The 20,438-nt window shown below is 42.0% G+C and overlaps 2 protein-coding genes across 2 annotated transcripts; both read left to right on the top strand.

The window, feature by feature from the left end:
- The first annotated feature begins 3,093 nt into the window (after nucleotides 1–3,093).
- LOC142195752 (keratin, type II cytoskeletal cochleal-like) lies at nucleotides 3,094–7,452 on the top strand. The gene is made up of 9 exons (XM_075265770.1): nucleotides 3,094–3,684; nucleotides 3,787–4,001; nucleotides 4,362–4,422; nucleotides 4,517–4,612; nucleotides 4,886–5,050; nucleotides 5,233–5,358; nucleotides 5,685–5,905; nucleotides 6,714–6,748; nucleotides 6,842–7,452. Exons 1-9 carry the CDS (start codon nucleotides 3,148–3,150, stop codon nucleotides 7,126–7,128), a joined length of 1,743 nt encoding a protein of 580 aa, XP_075121871.1. The 5' UTR covers nucleotides 3,094–3,147; the 3' UTR covers nucleotides 7,129–7,452.
- A 7,584-nt stretch (nucleotides 7,453–15,036) lies between these two features.
- LOC142195753 (keratin, type II cytoskeletal cochleal-like) lies at nucleotides 15,037–19,004 on the top strand. Its single transcript, XM_075265771.1, has 9 exons — nucleotides 15,037–15,625; nucleotides 15,728–15,942; nucleotides 16,303–16,363; nucleotides 16,458–16,553; nucleotides 16,823–16,987; nucleotides 17,170–17,295; nucleotides 17,556–17,776; nucleotides 18,614–18,648; nucleotides 18,742–19,004. The coding sequence occupies exons 1-9, from the start codon at nucleotides 15,089–15,091 to the stop codon at nucleotides 19,002–19,004; spliced, it is 1,719 nt and encodes a 572-aa protein (XP_075121872.1). The 5' UTR covers nucleotides 15,037–15,088.
- Nucleotides 19,005–20,438: the final 1,434 nt, after the last annotated feature.

Below are 20,438 nucleotides of genomic sequence, written 5' to 3'. Positions count from 1 at the left end.
ATACGGCCTCAAAATCCTGACCAAAAACTACGTGTGAACTTACCCTTACTCCAGTTCAGATACCATTGATGTGAGTATAGCTTCAGTAAGGGGGGCGTTCACACTTTCGCCCATATCTGCCCATCAGGTTTCAGTCCTATTCCGCAGAAAAACTGCATAGGGGACAGCTTCCCCGCGGTCAGTTTTAAAGCTCATTCACATGCCTGTATGCAGCCTCTTTGCAGGGGAAACCATGTTTTTTGGCTGGACACATAGTCCTTCATGTCCAATTTTGTGTCCGGCCCAAAAAAACGGCGGGCGGACACGGGTGAAAGTGTGAACGCCCCTTAATACATCCGTCCACTATAGAGAGCTGTCTGCTTCTGGCTTCATGTATTGTATAGTACAGGGACCGGACACACTTCAGAACAGCTGATCTGCGCAGGGGCTGACTGTAAGCCCCCCCACAGATCAGATTTTAAAAAAAACCTCATGAACAACTCCTTTAATTCTGGGCAATGTCGACTCCAGAGTACTTCAAGTCTGTACTAATGGGGAAATAATGCAAACTAATTTAAACCTAGTAAAAAGTTTATGGAGGAAAGATGAGATGTTAGCGCAGTGTCTTGGGTCTGAAGTACATACTGTGCTAGAAATGCTAAGGCTTATCCTCCGTGCCTTAAGTGATGTCCAATTCAAAAACATAAAATACAAAGATTATATAGAAAAGCAAGAATTTGCCAGGTCTCAGGTTGTCATTCAATGAGAGATTACTGCTATTTTGCTGTATTTTTTACACAATCTAGTTACAAGGCATGTTTCCTATTACTATTTTTTATATGTCTATAAAATGTAAGCAGAAAAGGATCAGCGTTCACTATTTAGAGAAGAAAGAGTCATAAAAGACATTTGACAGCACCTGCGGCGCAGTTACTCTGGATTTTATTTGCTCGTTGCAGTTCTGCTTTTTCCATAGACTTTTATAAAGACAGCACTACATATGCGCAGCCACCTTTTCTTCAACTCAACCCAAATGAGACGTCTTCACCTGGTGTAATGAGGTCAGGGATTTCCATTCTTATGACAGTTGATGGTCCCGAATGTCTCCTAACCCAGTGTTCAGTGGAGTCCAGTGGAGTAACTAAAGTCTTGGGGGCCCCGATGCAATCTTTTGTTCAAGGCCCCCTACCTTATCCCTACAGTGAATTCTTGATAGTAATGGTTACGGGTGCTAAGGAGTTTAATCCACCTTAGGGTGGTTAGGGTAATCTGTGGTCTCCTTGGTTTATGGGGCAGATGGAAGCTGCAATCTCAATACTGATGCCAGTGTTTATGGGCCCCCTAAGGCTCCTGGGCCCCGATGTGACTGCACCCTCTGCACCCCCTCAAGTTACACCCCTAGTGAAATCTCGCCATCCATGTATGCAGAACATAAACCAGTTACTGTCTTGTTATCATTGTATATGAATTAACCTATAGCCATAGATTTTAGTCACAAATGAGTCTTGTATATTTTTGGTTAACCACTGAAATGTGACGAGAACACCATTGGTTATGGCACCTCTCAAGGGGTAGTATATATTAGATAACAAATGAAGTTGACATGCTGGGAGAAAGAAAAGTGGATAGGCGTAAGGATCTGAGGGACTGACATGAATGAATTATGATGGCTTTGGCTACCTATTTGGGACAAAGAAGGTGGCAGACCTTGTGGAGTGCTATTGGTATGCATTGCAGTAGACACTATATACTAAAAGTGAGACACAGTGAGATTCCTACATTGTCTTATGGCAATAATATCACAGATCAGCGAGGTCTACAGTACACCAAGGTAACAAAGGTTCATATCAGTAGCTATTTGTTTATATTACACTATAGTAAGTCTCTATCTGAACTCTACTTACTTGGCTGCAAAGAATAAGGGATCTATTGTTTCCACAGGACAAAGTGGTGTCCTAGAGAGATTTTCTTGCTCCATAGCAACATTCCTTACCTGTTTGTAAAAAAATACCTTCCTAACCACAATTTAGGGAGGTGACGCTGTTACATTTAGTCATTTCAGTATCTGCAATCTTATGCATGCATGCACAGCAAAGTTCTGCCTGACAAAGGATGAGCACATCGCCTCTCCCTAGCTGGGGAATGAGTAGTGAGAAAAATCACAACCTAAATCATATATGCAGACATGTCATGTAATGGATCAAGTATATTGTAGCTTGGTTATTTGAAGATAAAAATACACAAATTTCATTGTTAGCTCAAATTTGTTGATTCTCTGAAATTACTATGTGATTCAGACCGTATGTAATAAAATTATATATTTATTTATCTATTATCTACTGTATGTTTCTATTCAGTATATCATCTACGTTATCTATCTATCTATCTATCTATCTATCTATCTATCTATATCTTTCTACCTACCTGCAGTATCTATCTATCTATCTATCTATCTATCTATCATCCACTCTATCTATATATTATTTATAACATATTCTATCTATTATCTTTCATCCACTCTATCTATCTCCTATCTATCTATCTATCTATCTATCTATCTATCTATCTATCTCCTATCTATCTATCTATCTATCTATCTATCTATCTATCTATCTCACATCTACCATATCCATCTATTATCTTTCATCCTATTTTTCTATCTATCTATCTATCTATCTATCTATCTATCTATCTATCTATCTCATGTCTATCTATCTATCTCACATCTACCATATCCATCTATTATATTTGAACCTATCTATCTATCTATCTATCTATCTATCTATCTATCTATCTATCTATCTATCTAGATGACACCGGGTGTTCAGAACTGAAGAGCGGCAGGCTATTGTGTGAGGATTTACACAAGACGTCTGCTAGCTAGTATGCTGACTTGTTATAAACTGTCTGGAACAGGCGAAGGGATTCACACAGAATACAAGCCATTGCATACTTTTTGCACTGCATATAATAGAAGTGTGCGTTAATCATATGAGTTCAGTGTTTAGATTGCTTCAGGGCATGCCAAACCCATTATTGAGGTAAGATGATGCATACACTTCCCTGGACCAAACCCACATACTGAAACAGATAAAAAGGGCTGTTCACTGAGCCGTTCACTCTGTCTTCTTCCCTTCTCATCCTCAGCATCACAGATCCAACAGGACCATGTCTGTATCTCGCCAAACAACTGTCACCAAAAACTTCAGCACTGCTTCTGCAGTTCCAGTAGGGCATAGCCGAAGTGGCTTTAGCTCAGTCTCTGTGTCTCGTGGTGGTGGTGGTGGCGGCCGTGCAAGCACTTTTAGCTTTGGCAGCAGAAGTCTTAGTGGTTTAGGAATGAACAAAAGAATTTCCCTGGGCTCTCAGTCCCGTTATGGATATGGCTCTGGGCTTGGAGCTGGTAGTGGAGCAGGCTTCAGTGTGAGTTCTGGATATGGTGCTGGGTCTGGATATGGTGCTGGGTCTGGATTTGGTGCTGGGTCTGGATTCGGTGCTGGGTCTGGATTTGGTGTTGGGCAAGGATTTGGAGGTGGACCAGGCTTTCCAGTTTGCCCACCTGGAGGAATCCAAGCAGTCACAATTAATCAGAGTCTTTTAGCTCCTCTCAATTTGGAAATTGACCCAACTATTCAAAAAGTGCGCACAGAAGAAAGAGAACAGATCAAGACTCTTAACAACAAATTTGCATCCTTCATTGATAAGGTACGTAGCCTTCATATTTCTTATATTCCCTGTTACTTCAATCTTGTAAAGATATTTGACATACTGAATGATATTTAATAATTACTTCCTGTTGCCTCATAGGTACGTTTCCTTGAGCAACAGAACAAGGTTCTGGAGACCAAATGGGCCCTCCTGCAAGAACAGGGAGGCAAAACAGTTAAGAAAAGCCTTGAGCCATTCTTTGAAGCCTACATTAACCAGCTCCGAAGACAACTAGATAACTTGGGAAATGAGAAATCCCGTTTAGAAACAGAATTAAGACAAATGCAAGATAATGTAGAAGATTTCAAGGAAAAGTAAGTAAAGATGTGCAGTAACGTATTTCTTAACGCTTGTTTAGTTGAGCTTTTGGAAAAATTTAGTAGATCAAATATTTTACAATCAAAAATATTGGGCTATGACATGGTGTCTTCTTTTGTCACAAGGTAAATTGCATCATGGTAAATGCAAGGTGTATCTGGAAATTCAAACTGTAAGATTGCACAATGGTTAATATTCTAAGAATTATTATGATATTAGACGTGTTTTATGTTGAACTTGGGATTTTGCAATCCACATGACGTAGCCTGTTTCTCACATGCACAATGACCATGAATGGCGATGTATTGTGCTTGTGGTTGGTTAGCATAAACATATCATTATTTTTCTTTCCTTAGATACGAGCAGGAAATTAACAAGAGAACAGCAGCAGAAAATGAATTTGTGGTGCTCAAAAAGGTAATTGTCAAATCCCATAACTACAGTAGAGTAGTGTATTAAGCAGCCGTTTCCATTGTAGGATGTTGACTGATCTAAGCTTTTGTTGACTTAGGATGTGGATGCTGCCTACATGAACAAAATAGAGCTGCAATCCAAGGTGGATACTCTGGCTGATGAGATCAACTTCCTGAGGGTCCTGTATGAAGCGGTAATTATAATCCTACATCTTAACCACATTCTTAAGTATGTACTTATAGAACTAAGGTATATGGTCACCAAAAATATCTAAAAAAAAATTAGAAATTACAAATATGGTTTTGCTCCTTGAAAAAAAAGATGTGTGTATATATATATATATATATATATATATATATATATATATATATAAATTAAGAGTACATATTGACTAAGCGGTAGGCACCATCTCAATATTTTTTCCAGTTCTTTCAAAAACCTATTTCTTCTTCCATATTGATTTCAGGAACTTAACCAGATGCAGACACAGATCTCAGACACCCAAGTCGTTTTGTCTATGGACAATAACAGATCTTTGAACCTTGACGGTATCGTTGCTGAGGTCAAGGCTCAATATGAGGACATTGCCAACAGAAGCCGACTGGAAGCTGAATCTTGGTACCAAACTAAGGTCAGTACTTCTTTGTAAATTTGGTAATATATAGAACATGATGTCCAAAGTTATAGCCTGATTGTATGTAAAATGACAATACACTGTGTGACTTATATTCAGTGATAAGAAAAATTGGCTTTCATGTATAACTTTGATTTGACTCCAATCTTGAATTTTAATACATATTTTTTTTCCTGCAGTATGAGGAGCTCCAGGTCTCTGCCGGAAGACATGGTGATGATCTGAGGAACACAAAGACTGAAATTGCAGAGCTGAACCGTATGATTACCAGACTGCGCTCAGAGATCGACAACGTGAAAAAACAAGTAAGAGGAATGGCTCGAGGGATTAAAATTAAGTGACAGGAATGAACATTGTACTGAAACAAAGAGATTATTACAGTGTAACATTGTCTCAGATTTTAATGTCTGCCAGGAAGTTTGGATTAAGGAATTTAACAGTGTGCTTATGAAATAGAAGGAAATGAAATGTTGCCCCAGAAACCCAAAAATAATTTTAAAAGTAACCTTAAAAGGATGAGAGGATCATAGTGTTTTGGCAAAAGTTGTGTGCCCTCGGTTAGAAAATATTGTTTTTGTGTAAAATCTGAAACAAAATTTACCAATATTAATGATCGATTCTAATAAAACAGTGCGCCAAGCTACAAAGTGCGATTGCTGAGGCTGAGGAACGTGGGGAGCTTGCACTGAAAGATGCCAAACACAAGCTTGCAGAGCTGGAAGATGCTCTACAGAAGGCCAAGCAGGACATGGCTCGCCAACTGCGCGAATACCAGGAACTGATGAATGTCAAATTGGCTCTGGATATTGAAATCGCCACCTACAGGAAGCTGCTGGAAGGAGAGGAGTGCAGGTAACTACAATGAAGTCCATAACCATATAACTCTAGAATGTTGCCCATTTCAGTTGTTTATAAGATAATAGGTGACATATTAGTGGCCTGATCATTCAAAATGGCTGTAATCTCAAACCTGACCAATCCATTTTACTGGCTACTGCAGTGGTCTCTAACCTGTGGTTGGAAAGCCAAAAATTGGAGCTAAGGTATTGGATGATTCTGGGGGCCATTCACCAACTTCCCCAGGAAATAGACCATAATATCCTTCAAATTTGTGTCTTCTCCTGGTCAGAGCCTGGTCCTACAAGAGGATGCTCTGGACTATGAAGAATTCTTGAAAATGCTAATCATTCTGGTTTACTGCAAATCTGGCATCTTGAATTCATCTCTAATTCTAAGGTTCAAATTGCACCCACAATCTGATTTTTTTTTACCACCAATCCACCAAAACAGGCTAACATATGAAAGCCTTACTAAGGAAATAGAAGCTGAGGGAAGTCTAGATCTCTTTGACATAGGAACAAGGGAGAAGCTATGGGGGTGCAGAGATAGCAGTTGCTAGCAATGTGTGGCATAAAGCCCCATAGATCCTTCTACCACACAAAAATACTACTATTCAAAGGTGTGTTGGGCCCTATTACTTATCTTGCACTTGGTCCAGGAGCTTCAAGCTACTCCTCTGCATAGGAAAGTAGGTTTAGCTAAATGTAGGAAGTTGTCTGGGAGGATGTCTAGTAGGCATTTCCATAGCATGCCATATTAAACTGATATATGATGAGCTGATGTGAAGAATTTTAAATTTCCTTCTTTTTTTAATGAATAGGTTGACTGGAGAAGGCGTAGGACCTGTAAACATCTGTAAGTTTGGCTATTCCATTCACATTCAAAAATATTCTTTATTTTTGTATAAAATAGCCCATTATGGTTAATAATACAACTTACTTTTTACAGCTGTTGTAAGCTCATCCTACGGTGGTAGCAGTGCCGGTGGTCAAGGCTATGGAATGGGAGGAGGCTATGGCGCAGGTAGCGGAAGTGGTTTTGGCAGCGGCATTGGCGGAGGTATCGGAGGAGGTATTGGCGGAGGTGTCGGAGGAGGTATCGGAGGAGGTAGCAGCGGAGGTATCGGTGGAGGAAGTTTCACTTCTAACAGTGGAAAATTTGCAAACTTCGGAGGTGGCAGCAACTCAAGTGTAAAAATCGTTTCAACATCCACCAGAAGTTCCCGGAGATACTAACACTGTCTAAAGAGATAGCCCCATTATTTCTACTGCCACCTAAAAAATCTGCCCAGTGGCCATGAAAATTAATCCCATTGTAAATTATTAGAGTGTTTTAGCCAGTAGGGTTTACATATCCTGGGTTCTCTCTTGTTCCAGGTATGACTGTATGAACCTCACTTGGTCTATTTTAGTTCTGTACAGCAACAAAAACCACAGTTCAGGACACAGTTCATCCATTATGTTTTTGACCCATATTCCATTTGGAAAAACAACCAGTAGAAAAAATGTTAACCACTTGTTAACCTCTCAGTTACTTTTCTTCTTTCTGTAAAGCAATTTAGCTATCGCTTACTTCTAAGATGTCTTATGTTATATACTCTGCAATAAACTGCAATTATTCTTACAGATTTCTTGTGAATTTCATCTTTTCTCTTTTAAAAACACATGGTGGGGGATTTATTAAGACTGGTGTTTTATACAAAAGTCTTAAACTAAAATGAGTTGGAGTAAATTTTGGCGGAAGCCCCACATTTACAGTACCTGCAAAGTGAATGGGATTCTCAACCCCTCCACACGCTGCAGAAAAAAATCTGCAGTGGAAAAGCTGCGATTTCCAAAACACAGGTGTAATTATATTTGGGGAAACACTGTTTTCCTTATCTGTATATTAAGGGTAGAAACTCAGTGAAAATGTAGTGGAAAACCCTCTGGAAAAAAAAAAAGTGATACGTTTTTTTTCTGCATTTCGCTATGTGGGTCCTTGGCCTTTTTAAGAGTCAAATGATAGACTAAAGTTCACATCTGCATCTACAAGATCATCTACATCTACTGTCACCCAGGTCTAGTACCTGTACCCATGTCAAAATACTGCAAACTTCATAATACTATGTATCTGCTATAGGACCTTACATGATAAGGAAGATGTCACCACAAGCTCTGAAATCTGCAAAAACTGCTATTGGTAACACTGGGGAAGGAAAGAGTCATAGTGACCTGAGAGGGGCAACTATGGGCAGTATGTGAAAAAAGGAGGTTTTAGAAACCAGATTATGTGAGAGGTATAGGGAACATTGACATAGAAGTGATAGGTTCTCAATAGTATCTGCAGGCAGCAGAAAGAGACCTTCTGTTTGCACGGCAAGCCATGCTTGAAAAGAAGAAGTCACCTGGTGGTCATGTAACTTATTAAAGAAGGTGAAAGCAGGATAAGTAAAGACACTGGCTTTAAATATGATGGAAATTTGTTGGACTCAACCGCTATAGATAAGCCCCAGTCCATATTAGAGTCTATATTGGCAAAATACTGCACAAACTTGAAATGAACCATAATTTGTGCTTTTTTTTTTTTTGGATGTGACACAAATCACTTGATAAAGTTTCCCACACATTGTTGTTATATGTATAGGTCACTGGGTATATAGGTTTAACAGTGTTAAATCTATGAGGGAACTGGTAAAAATTGGTAAAATAGATAGCAAGGTGAAGGGAATGGACTAAGATCAGCTGCTTATGCAGAGAAGTAACAGTAACAGGAAAAATTGTATTCAGTTCTAAAGAAGGAAGCTTTCTAATATATAAATCCATATAATGTTTGCCTCTCCTTCATTCCAAACTATTGGGTTAGATCAGTGGTCCCCAACCTTTTTCCACAGGGGACCGGCTTCAAGCAGGACCATTTTTCTATGGGTTGGGTTGGGGCTTTGGTCATATGGTGGCGGGTTACAGGTGGGCTCCACTGTGTGGACAGGAAGGTTCTCCACCAGGGAGGCCTGACACATGCAGACATGGTAAATCACTAGACGCCGAGGCTGGATACTTCGGGCTAGGCCACATTGCTATGGTATCATGTATACTAGCTGGTAGCATATCATTCTGTAGCTGCTACAGGACACCGCGCTACACGATAGTTTACACATTACCATAGCATGGCCTAGCGCAAAGTGTTCAGCTAAGACTTAGGCCAGCTCGCTGTCACATCCCGTGGACCGGCAAAACCCCCCTACCAGCCTGGTCCTGGTCTGCGGACCGGTGGTTGGGAACCCCTTGGCTGGATAATAGCATGCAGACACATGTAGTTTTCTAAGATGTCTATGGTACTTCTGGAATATTTAAAGGGAATGTATCACCAGTAAATGACCAATGTATATGGTCATTGGCTATGACTAATGAGACAAGTTTCTCCGAAACGCGACAGACACCATATATTCCCATGGGGATCTTCCTTGTTTTTAAACTTCTTTTGTAAGATGTTTCTTTAATTAAAAGTTACATTTTATATTGATTGGATTGATTGTAGGACATCATTTTTGCTTCAATGACCAATGTAGGAGACGTCTTTGCAGCCATCACATCATTATCAGCACAGGACGACTTACAATGACAAGTAACATCTATAGATAAATATCACAGGAACCGCTATTCACAGTAAGAAATAGTCCCAGGTTATACAACTCCTCCGCCATGCACAATGGCCTCTCCATAGACCTCAATGAGCATCTCTAAACGATTGTGTCTATAGTCCATGGTGTTCACACAAGGTGGCAGCTCCCATAAACATGTACAGAAAATAAAAAAAAATATTAGGGGCCACACGGTGGCTCAGTGGTTAGCACTACAGCCTTGCAGCGCTGGAGTCCTGGTGTTCAAATCCCACCAGGGGCATTAAACCATCTGCAAGGAGTTTGTATGTTCTCCCCGTGTTTGCATGGATTTCCATCCCATATTCCAAAAAGACATACTGATAGGGAAAAATGTACATTGTGAGCTCTATGTGGGGCTCACAATCTACAAAAAAAAAAAAAAAAGAAAATAAAAAAAATATTAGTAAAAAATTGTTTTGAAAAAAAGTGGTAGCATTAACTATTAAAAATAGTATTGATGGTGTGTTCCCTTTACAGGGGGTTTCCTATAAACAACATATTGGGTTAAAATTCATGAGAATTAGGGTCCCCCATCTGAATGGAGAACTACTATTTATAAAGGGACTGTTGTTACCTATATATACGGTTGTTCAGGGGATGCAGTTAAAAGTTGTATGTGTACACCCCTAACAGTCCCCCAGTTCTCTGCACTGATGTATAGACTTATACTCTCCTTCTCTTACCTCTTTTGGTCCTTCTCACAGCGTCTGTCCCTCTGTGTCTTCCAACTTGCGGCATCTATCCCTGTCCTATGATGTCATGTGCCCAGAGTCACTGGTAAATCCACACTCATGACACTCGTAGGCCTCAGTGGTGACCCCTTGTACATGACATCACAGGATAGCGACAGATGCCACATGGAGGAAGATACAGAGCACTGGATGCTGCGAGGAGGCCCAAAAGAGAATACAGAAGGTGAGTATAAATGTTTTTTATTTAAAATGTATTTATTTTTAGTATAGCAATTTTCCTTCTAGTTCGATCTGAACAAGCTCAAATCGAACCAAATTGGGGGATTGCTTCGTCCACTCACACAAATCTTCTGGGGTTTACCCATCATTAGTTATTGACTCCAAATTTTAATAAACCACTTTAATAAAGTATCACAATATGCTAGTGAAAGCCTTGACAGACTGAAGTTCACAACTCAACCACTAAGTGGACACAGACAGTCAATGGTCTCTAGTTCTAGGACCAGTACTAGAAATGACAAGTGATACTTAAGATTAGAGATGAGCGAACAGTGTTCTATCGAACACATGTTCGATCGGATATCAGGCTGTTCACCATGTTCGAATCGAACACCGCGTGGTAAAGTGCGCCATTACTCGATTCCCCAGGACAGGAACTACGACACCGGTGACGTTGAAAAAAGTAGGAAAAACCCATTGACTGCCGAAAACATGTGACCTCTGATTTAAAAGAACAGCGCCGCCCAGGTTCGCGTCATTCTGAGCTTGCAATTCACCGGGGATGGAAGTTTCCGTCCAGTTAGCTAGGGCTTAGATTCTGGTAGGCAGGGGTAGAATAGGATAGGAAGGAGAAGACAACCAACAGCTCTTATAAGAGCTAAATTCCAGGGAGAAGCTTGTCAGTGTAACGTGGCACTGACGGGCTCAATCGCCACAACCCAGCTTTCCCAGGATCCTAAATGGAATACACTGACAGTGTATTCCCGTATACCCTATATGTACACCCCCGATCCACGTTCCAACGGTGTGCCCCCCCACCTTCACCCCAGAAATACACTGGAAGTCCCCTAGCAATAGAATTGGGGCTATATACACCCACAATTTTTGCTACTGCCATATAGTGCCATTGTCTGACTGGGAATTCAAAGAATATATTGGGGTTACAAATACCCTCAAGTCTTGCTACTGCCATATAGTGCCAGTTTCTGACTGGGAATTCAAAGAATATATTGGGGTTACAAATACCCTCAAGTCTTACTACTGCCATATAGTGCCAGTTTCTGACTGGGAATTCAAAGAATATATTGGGGTTACAAATACCCTCAAGTCTTGCCACTGCCATATAGTGCCAGTTTCTGACTGGGAATTCAAAGAATATATTGGGGTTACAAATACCCTCAAGTCTTGCCACTGCCATATAGTGCCAGTTTCTGACTGGGAATTCAAAGAATATATTGGGGTTACAAATACCCTCAAGTCTTGCCACTGCCATATAGTGCCAGTTTCTGACTGGGAATTCAAAGAATATATTGGGGTTACAAATACCCTCAAGTCTTGCCACTGCCATATAGTGCCAGTTTCTGACTGGGAATTCAAAGAATATATTGGGGTTACATACACCCACAATTGTTGCTACTGGTATATAGTGTCATTTTCTGCCTGGGAATTCAAAATGCGCAAGGCTCCCGGAAAGGGACATGGACGAGGCCGTGGGTGAGGTCGGGGGAATGGTTCTGGGGAGCAAGTTAGCGGTGAAGCCACAGGGCGTCCCGTGCCTACTCCTGTTGGGCAGCAAGCATTGCGCCGCTCCACAGTGCCAGGGTTGCTTGCCACATTAACTAAACTGCAGGGTACAAACCTTAGTAGGCCCGAGAACCAGGAACAGGTCTTGCAATGGCTGTCAGAGAACGCTTACAGCACATTGTCCACCAGCAAGTCAGCCTCTGCATCCTCTCCTCCTCTTACCCAACAGTCTTGTCCTCCTTCCTCCCAAAATTCCCAATCTTCCCAGAACAATAACCCCAACTGTCCCTGCTCCCCAGAGCTGTTCTCCGCTCCTTTCATTGTCCCTCAACCTGCCCCTCCATTTCGCGATTCCACGGACCTAACAGATGAGCATCTGTGTCCAGATGCTCAAACACTGGAGTCTCCTCCATCTCCGTTCAATTTGGTGGCGGATGACCAGCAACCCACCCTCATCGACGACGATGAGACGCAGTTGCCATCAGGGCAGCCAGTTGACATGCGCATTGTGCGGGAGGAGGAGATGAGACAGGAGTTGGAAGAGGAGGTGGTGGATGATGAGGACACTGACCCAACCTGGACAGGGTTGATGTCAAGTGGGGAAAGTATTGTGGATGTTGAGGCAGGTGCAGCACCAAAAAGGGTAGCTAGAGGCAGAGGCAGAGGTCAGCAGCTTAGGCGAAGCCAGGCCACACCCGGAATCTCCCAAGATGTTCCAGTTCGTACCCAGCCCCGAAAAACACCCACCTCGAGGACACGTTTCTCGAAGGTGTGGAGTTTTTTCAAGGAATGCGCCGAGGACAGATATAGTGTTGTCTGCACAATTTGCCTCTCGAAATTGATTAGGGGCTCTGAGAAGAGCAACCTGTCCACCACTTCAATGCGCCGTCATTTGGAATCCAAGCACTGGAATCAGTGGCAGGCAGCAACGGCAGGACAAAGGCCGCCCGCCGTTCACACCACTGCCTCTGCCTCTGCCACTCCTCACAGTGCTGGTGATGCACTCCAGAGGACGAGCCAGGACACCACTTCATCTGCCTCCGCCACTTTGTTGACTTCTTCCTCATCCTCCCCTGTTCCTGTCTTATCTCCTTCTCCTGCACCATCAAAGGCACCATCAGGCGCTTCTTTACAACAACCCACCATCTCTCAGACATTGGAGGGGCGGCAGAAATACACCACTAACCACCCACACGCGCAAGCCTTGAACGCCAACATCGCTAAACTGCTGGCCCAGGAGATGTTGGCGTTCCGGCTTGTTGAAACTCCTGCCTTCCTGGACCTGATGGCAACTGCGGCACCTCGCTATGCCGTCCCTAGCCGTCACTACTTCTCCTGGTGTGCCGTCCCCGCCATGCACCAGCACGTGTCACTCAACATCAGGCGGGCCCTTAGTTCCGCGCTTTGCACAAAGGTCCACTTGACCACCGACGCGTGGACAAGTGCATGCGGACAGGGACGCTACATTTCACTGACGGCACACTGGGTGCATGTAGTTGAGGCTGGGACTGCTTCCCAAACTGGCCCGGTGTACCTCGTCTCCCCGCCTAACATTCCTGGCAGGGACACGAGAAGAACACCCTCCTCCTCCTCCACCGTCTCCTCCTCCGCCACCTCCACCGCTACCGCCTCCTCCTCCGCTGTTAGATTGACCCCAGCTACGAGTTGGAAACGTTGCAGCACTGGCGTTGGTAGACGTCAGCAGGCCGTGCTGAAGCTGATCAGCTTGGGAGACAGACAGCACACTGCCTCCGAGGTGAGGGATGCCCTCCTCGATGAGACGGCAATATGGTTTGAGCCGCTGCACCTGGGCCCAGGCATGGTCGTTTGTGATAACGGCCTGGACCTGGTAGCAGCTCTGGAGCTTGCCGGACTCCAACATGTTCCATGCCTGGCCCACGTCTTCAACCTAGTGGTGCAACGTTTCCTAAAGAGCTACCCAAATGTTCTGGAGCTACTGGTGAAACTGCGGCGCATGTGTCGCAAGTCGACAGTAGCCGCTGCTAGCTTAAAATCTCTCCAGCAACGCTTGCATGTGCCACAACACCAGCTTTTGTGCGACGTCCCCACACGCTGGAACTCAACGTTTCAGATGTTGAGTAGAGTGGTTGAGCAGCAGAGACCTTTGATGGAATACCAGCTACAAAACCCTAGGGTGCCACAAAGTCAGCTGCCTCAGTTTCTCATCAATGAGTGGCCATGGATGAGAGACCTTTGTGACATCCTACGGGTGTTTGAGGAGTCCACAAGGAGGGTGAGCTCTGAGGATGCGATGGTGAGCCTTACAATCCCGCTCTTGTGTGTTCGGAGAGAATCCCTGATTGACATCAGGGATAACTCAGATCACACAGAGGAGTCAGGGATAGCATCCGATCCGTCACAGCTGGAGAGTAGGTCCACACATCTGTCCGCTTCATCGCGTTTAATGGAGGAGGAGGAAGAAGAGCTGTCCGATGATGTGATGGCGATACAGGAGGCTTCCGGGCAACTTCAAATCGTCCCATTGTTGCAGCGCAGATGGGTAGAAAGGGAGGATGAGAAGGAAATGGAGATTGAACTTTCCGGTGGGGCCAGAGGAGTCATGCCAACTAACACTGTGGCAGACATGGCTGAGTTCATGTTGGGGTGCTTTACAACCGACAAGCGTATTGTCAAAATCATGGAGGACAACCAGTACTGGATCTTTACTATCCTTGACCCCCAGAATAAAAACAACATCTCCTCTTTTATTCCGGTAGAGGGGAGGGCCAATCGCATCAATGCTTGTCACAAGCAATTGGTGCAGAATATGATGGAGATGTTTCCAGCATATTCTGCACCAACGTCTGCTAGCTAGTTTGCTGACTTGTTATAAACTGTCTGGAACAGGCGAAGGGATTCACACAGAATACAAGCCATAGCATACTTTTTGCACTGCATATAATAGAAGTGTGCGTTAATCATATGAGTTCAGTGTTTAGATTGCTTCAGGGCATGCCAAACCCATTATTGAGGTAAGATGATGCATACACTTCCCTGGACCAAACCCACATACTGAGACAGATAAAAAGGGGAGTTCCATCAGCCGTTCACTCTGTCTTCTTCCCTTCTCATCCTCAGCATCACAGATCCAATAGGACCATGTCTGTATCTCGCCAAACAACTGTCACCAAAAACTTCAGCACTGCTTCTGCAGTTCCAGTAGGGCATAGCCGAAGTGGCTTTAGCTCAGTCTCTGTGTCTCGTGGTGGTGGTGGTGGCGGCCGTGCAAGCACTTTTAGCTTTGGCAGCAGAAGTCTTAGTGGTTTAGGAATGAACAAAAGAATTTCCCTGGGCTCTCAGTCCCGTTATGGATATGGCTCTGGGCTTGGAGCTGGTAGTGGAGCAGGCTTCAGTGTGAGTTCTGGATATGGTGCTGGGTCTGGATATGGTGCTGGGTCTGGATTTGGTGCTGGGTCTGGATTCGGTGCTGGGTCTGGATTTGGTGTTGGGCAAGGATTTGGAGGTGGACCAGGCTTTCCAGTTTGCCCACCTGGAGGAATCCAAGCAGTCACAATTAATCAGAATCTTTTAGCTCCTCTCAATTTGGAAATTGACCCAACTATTCAAAAAGTGCGCACAGAAGAAAGAGAACAGATCAAGACTCTTAACAACAAATTTGCATCCTTCATTGATAAGGTACGTAGCCTTCATATTTCTTATATTCCCTGTTACTTCAATCTTGTAAAGATATTTGACATACTGAATGATATTTAATAATTACTTCCTGTTGCCTCATAGGTACGTTTCCTTGAGCAACAGAACAAGGTTCTAGAGACCAAATGGGCCCTCCTGCAAGAACAGGGAGGCAAAACAGTTAAGAAAAGCCTTGAGCCACTCTTTGAAGCCTACATTAACCAGCTCCGAAGACAACTAGATAACTTGGGAAATGAGAAATCCCGTTTAGAAACAGAATTAAGACAAATGCAAGATAATGTAGAAGATTTCAAGGAAAAGTAAGTAAAGATGTGCAGTAACTTATTTCTTAACGCTTGTTTAGTTGAGCTTTTGGAAAAATTTTGTAGATCAAATATTTTACAATCAAAAATATTGGGCTATGACATGGTGTCTTCTTTTGTCACAAGGTAAATTGCATCATGGTAAATGCATGGTGTATCTGGAAATTCAAACTGTAAGATTGCACAATGGTTAATATTCTAAGAATTATTATGATATTAGACGTGTTTTATGTTGAACTTGGGATTTTGCAATCCACATGACGTAGCCTGTTTCTCACATGCACAATGACCATGAATGGCGATGTATTGTGCTTGTGGTTGGTTAGCATAAACATATCATTATTTTTCTTTCCTTAGATACGAGCAGGAAATTAAGAAGAGAACAGCGGCAGAAAATGAATTTGTGGTGCTCAAAAAGGTAATTGTCAAATCCCATAACTACAGTAGAGTAGTGTATTAAGCAGCCGTTTCCATTGTAGGATGTTGACTGATCTAAGCTTTTGTTGACTTAGGATGTGGATGCTGCCTACATGAACAAAATAGAGCTGCAATCCAAGGTGGATACTCTGATTGATGAGATCAACTTCCTGAGGGTCCTGTATGAAGCGGTAATTATAATCCTACATCTTAACCACATTCTTAAGTATGTACTTATAGAACTAAGGTATATGGTCACCAAAAAAATCTAAAAAAAAATTAGAAATTACAAATATGGTTTTGCTCCTTGAAAAAAAAGCTATATATATATATATATATATATATATATATATATATATATATGTAAATTAAGATTACATATTGACTAAGCGGTAGGCACCATCTCAATATTTTTTCCAGTTCTTTCAAAAACCTATTTCTTCTTCCATATTGATTTCAGGAACTTAACCAGATGCAGACACAGATCTCAGACACCCAAGTCATTTTGTCTATGGACAATAACAGATCTTTGAACCTTGACGGTATCGTTGCTGAGGTCAAGGCTCAATATGAGGACATTGCCAACAGAAGCCGACAGGAAGCTGAATCTTGGTACCAAACTAAGGTCAGTACTTCTTTGTAAATTTGGTAATATATAGAACATGATGTCCAAAGTTATAGCCTGATTGTATGTAAAATGACAATACACTGTGTGACTTGTATTCAGTGATAAGAAAAATTGGCTTTCATGTATAATTTCGATTTGAATCCAATCTTGAATTTTAATACATATTTTTTTTCCTGCAGTATGAGGAGCTCCAGGTCTCTGCCGGAAGACATGGTGATGATCTGAGGAACACAAAGACTGAAATTGCAGAGCTGAACCGTATGATTACCAGACTGCGCTCAGAGATCGACAACGTGAAAAAACAAGTAAGAGGAATGGCTCGAGGGATTACAATTAAGTGTCAGGAATGAACATTGTACCGAAACAAAGATTATTACAGTGTAGTGTTGTGTAATAATGAAAATGTTGCCCCAGAAACCCAAAAATAATTTTAAAAGTAACCTTAAAAGGATAAGAGGAGCATAGTGTTTTGGCATAAGTTGTTTGTCCTCTGTTAGAAAATATTGTTTTTGTGTAAAATCTGAAACAAAATTACCAATATTAATGATCGATTCTAATAAAACAGTGCGCCAAGCTACAAAGTGCGATCGCTGAGGCTGAGAAACGTGGGGAGCTTGCACTGAAAGATGCCAAACACAAGCTTGCAGAGCTGGAAGATGCTCTACAGAAGGCCAAGCAGGACATGGCTCGCCAACTGCGCGAATACCAGGAACTGATGAATGTCAAATTGGCTCTGGATATTGAAATCGCCACCTACAGGAAACTGCTGGAAGGAGAGGAGAGCAGGTAACTACAATGAAGTCCATAACCATATAACTCTAGAATGTTGCCCATTTCAGTTGTTTATAAGATAATAGGTGACATATTAGTGGCCTGATCATTCAAAATGGCTGTAATCTCAAACCTGACCAATCCATTTTACCGGCGACTGCAATGGTCTCTAACCTGTGGTTGGAAAGCCAAAAATTGGAGCTAGGGTATTGGATTGGGGTGCTTTGGATCCACCAGATAAGATGATTCTGGGGGCCATTCACCAACTTCCCTAGGAAATAGACCATAATATTCTTCAAATTTGTGTGTCTTCTCCTGGTCAGAGCCTGGTCCTACAAGAGGATGCTCTGGACTATGAAGAATTCTTGAAAATGCTAATCATTCTGGTTTACTGCAAATCTTGCATCTTGAATTCATCTCTAATTCTAAGGTTCAAATTGCACCCACAATCTGATTTTTTTTTACCACCAATCCACCAAAACAGGCTAACATATGAAAGCCTTACTAAGGACATAGAAGCTGAGGGAAGTCTAGATCTCTTTGACATAGGAACAAGGGAGAAGCTATGGGGGTGCAGAGATAGCAGTTGCTACCAATGTGTGGCATAAAGCCCCATAGATCCTTCTACCACACAAAAATACTACCATTTGAAGGTATGTCGGGCCCTATTACTTATTTTACACTTGGTCCAGGAGCTTCAAGCTACTCCTCTGCATAGGAAAGTAGGTTTAGCTAAATGTAGGAAGGTGTCTGGAAGGATGTCTATTAGGCATTTCCATAGCATGCCATATTAAACTGATATATGATGAGCTGATGTGAAGAATTTTAAATTTCCTTCTTTTTAATGAATAGGTTGACTGGAGAAGGCGTAGGAGCTGTAAACATCTGTAAGTTTGGCTATTCCATTCACATTCAAAAATATTCTTTATTTTTGTATAAAATAGCCCATTATGGTTAATAATACAACTTACTTTTTACAGCTGTTGTAAGCTCATCCTACGGTGGTAGCAGTGCCGGTGGTCAAGGCTATGGAATGGGAGGAGGCTATGGCGCAGGTAGCGGAAGTGGTTTTGGCAGCGGCATTGGCGGAGGTATCGGAGGAGGTATTGGCGGAGGTATCGGAGGAGGTATCGGAGGAGGAAGTTTCACTTCTAACAGTGGAAAATTTGCAAACTTCGGAGGTGGCAGCAACTCAAGTGTAAAAATCGTTTCAAAATCCACCAGAAGTTCCCAGAGATACTAACACTGTCTAAAGAGATAGCCCCATTATTTCTACTGCCACCTAAAAAATCTGCCCAGTGGCCATGAAAATTAATCCCATTGTAAATTATTAGAGTGTTTTAGCCAGTAGGGTTTACATGTCCTGGGTTCTCTCTTGTTCCAGGTATGACTGTATGAACCTCACTTGGTCTATTTTAGTTCTGTACAGCAACAAAAACCACAGTTCAGGACACAGTTCATCCATTATGTTTTTGACCCATATTCCATTTGGAAAAACAACCAGTAGAAAAAATGTTAACCACTTGTTAACCTCTCAGTTACTTTTCTTCTTTCTGTAAAGCAATTTAGCTATCGCTTACTTCTAAGATGTCTTATGTTATATAGTCTGCAATAAACTGCAATTATTCTTACAGATTTCTTGTGAATTTCATCTTTTCTCTTTTAAAAACACATGGTGGGGGGATTTATTAAGACTGGTGTTTTATACAAAAATCTTAAACTAAAATGAGTTGGAGTAAATTTTGTCGGAAGCCCCACATTTACAGTACCTGCAAAGTGAATGGGATTCTCAACCCCTCCACACGCTGCAGAAAAAAATCTGCAGTGGAAAAGCTGCGATTTCCAAAACACAGGTGTAATTATATTTGGGGAAATACTGTTTTCCTTATCTGTATATTAAGGGTAGAAACTCAGCGAAAATGTAGTGGAAAACCCTCCGGAAAAAAAAAAGGGATACGTTTTTTTTCTGCATTTCGCTATGTGGGTCCTTGGCCTTTTTAAGAGTCAAATGATAGACTAAAGTTCACATCTGCATCTACAAGATCACCTACATCTACTGTCACCCAGGTCTAGTACCTGTACCCATGTCAAAATACTGCAAACTTCATAATACTATGTATCTGCTATAGGACCTTACATGATAAGGAAGATGTCACCACAAGCTCTGAAATCTGCAAAAACTGCTATTGGTAACACTGGGGAAGGAAAGAGTCATAGTGACCTGAGAGGGGCAACTATGGGCAGTATGTGAAAAAAGGAGGTTTTAGAAACCAGATTATGTGAGAGGTATAGGGAACATTGTCATAGAAGTGATAGGTTCTCAATAGTATCTGCAGGCAGCAGAAAGAGACCTTCTGTTTGCACGGCAAGCCATGCTTGAAAAGAAGAAGTCACCTGATGGTCATGTAACTTATTGAAGAAGGTGAAAGCAGGATAAGTAAAGACACTGTAAGAAAACACCTGTTATTATCAAGGGGATAATCTTTCAGATTATATAATTAGTCCAAAAAAATCATTGGGGTGTCCCATTAAGCCAGAAAAGAAAATATATTTCCAGTTATAAACAGTTATAGATTTGTGCTTATTGGCTTAAAATGTGATGGAAATTTGTTGGACTCAACCGCTATAGATAAGCCCCAGTCTATATTGGAGTCTATATTGGCAAATTACTGCACAA

The sequence above is a fragment of the Leptodactylus fuscus genome, chromosome 2, assembly GCF_031893055.1.
Source record: "Leptodactylus fuscus isolate aLepFus1 chromosome 2, aLepFus1.hap2, whole genome shotgun sequence".
NCBI lineage: Eukaryota > Metazoa > Chordata > Amphibia > Anura > Leptodactylidae > Leptodactylus > Leptodactylus fuscus.
The sequence above is the reverse complement of the archived record's forward strand: the minus strand, read 5'-3'. Positions and strand labels throughout refer to the sequence as shown.

Coding starts and splice junctions, on each gene's coding strand:
- LOC142195752 (XM_075265770.1), top strand. CDS start 3,148: ATGTCTGTATCTCGCCAAACAACTGTCACCAAAAACTTCAGCACTGCT. Junction 3,685..3,786: donor TTGCATCCTTCATTGATAAG/GTACGTAGCCTT, acceptor GTTGCCTCATAG/GTACGTTTCCTTGAGCAACA. Junction 5,051..5,232: donor AATCTTGGTACCAAACTAAG/GTCAGTACTTCT, acceptor TTTTTCCTGCAG/TATGAGGAGCTCCAGGTCTC.
- LOC142195753 (XM_075265771.1), top strand. CDS start 15,089: ATGTCTGTATCTCGCCAAACAACTGTCACCAAAAACTTCAGCACTGCT. Junction 15,626..15,727: donor TTGCATCCTTCATTGATAAG/GTACGTAGCCTT, acceptor GTTGCCTCATAG/GTACGTTTCCTTGAGCAACA. Junction 18,649..18,741: donor CGTAGGAGCTGTAAACATCT/GTAAGTTTGGCT, acceptor TACTTTTTACAG/CTGTTGTAAGCTCATCCTAC.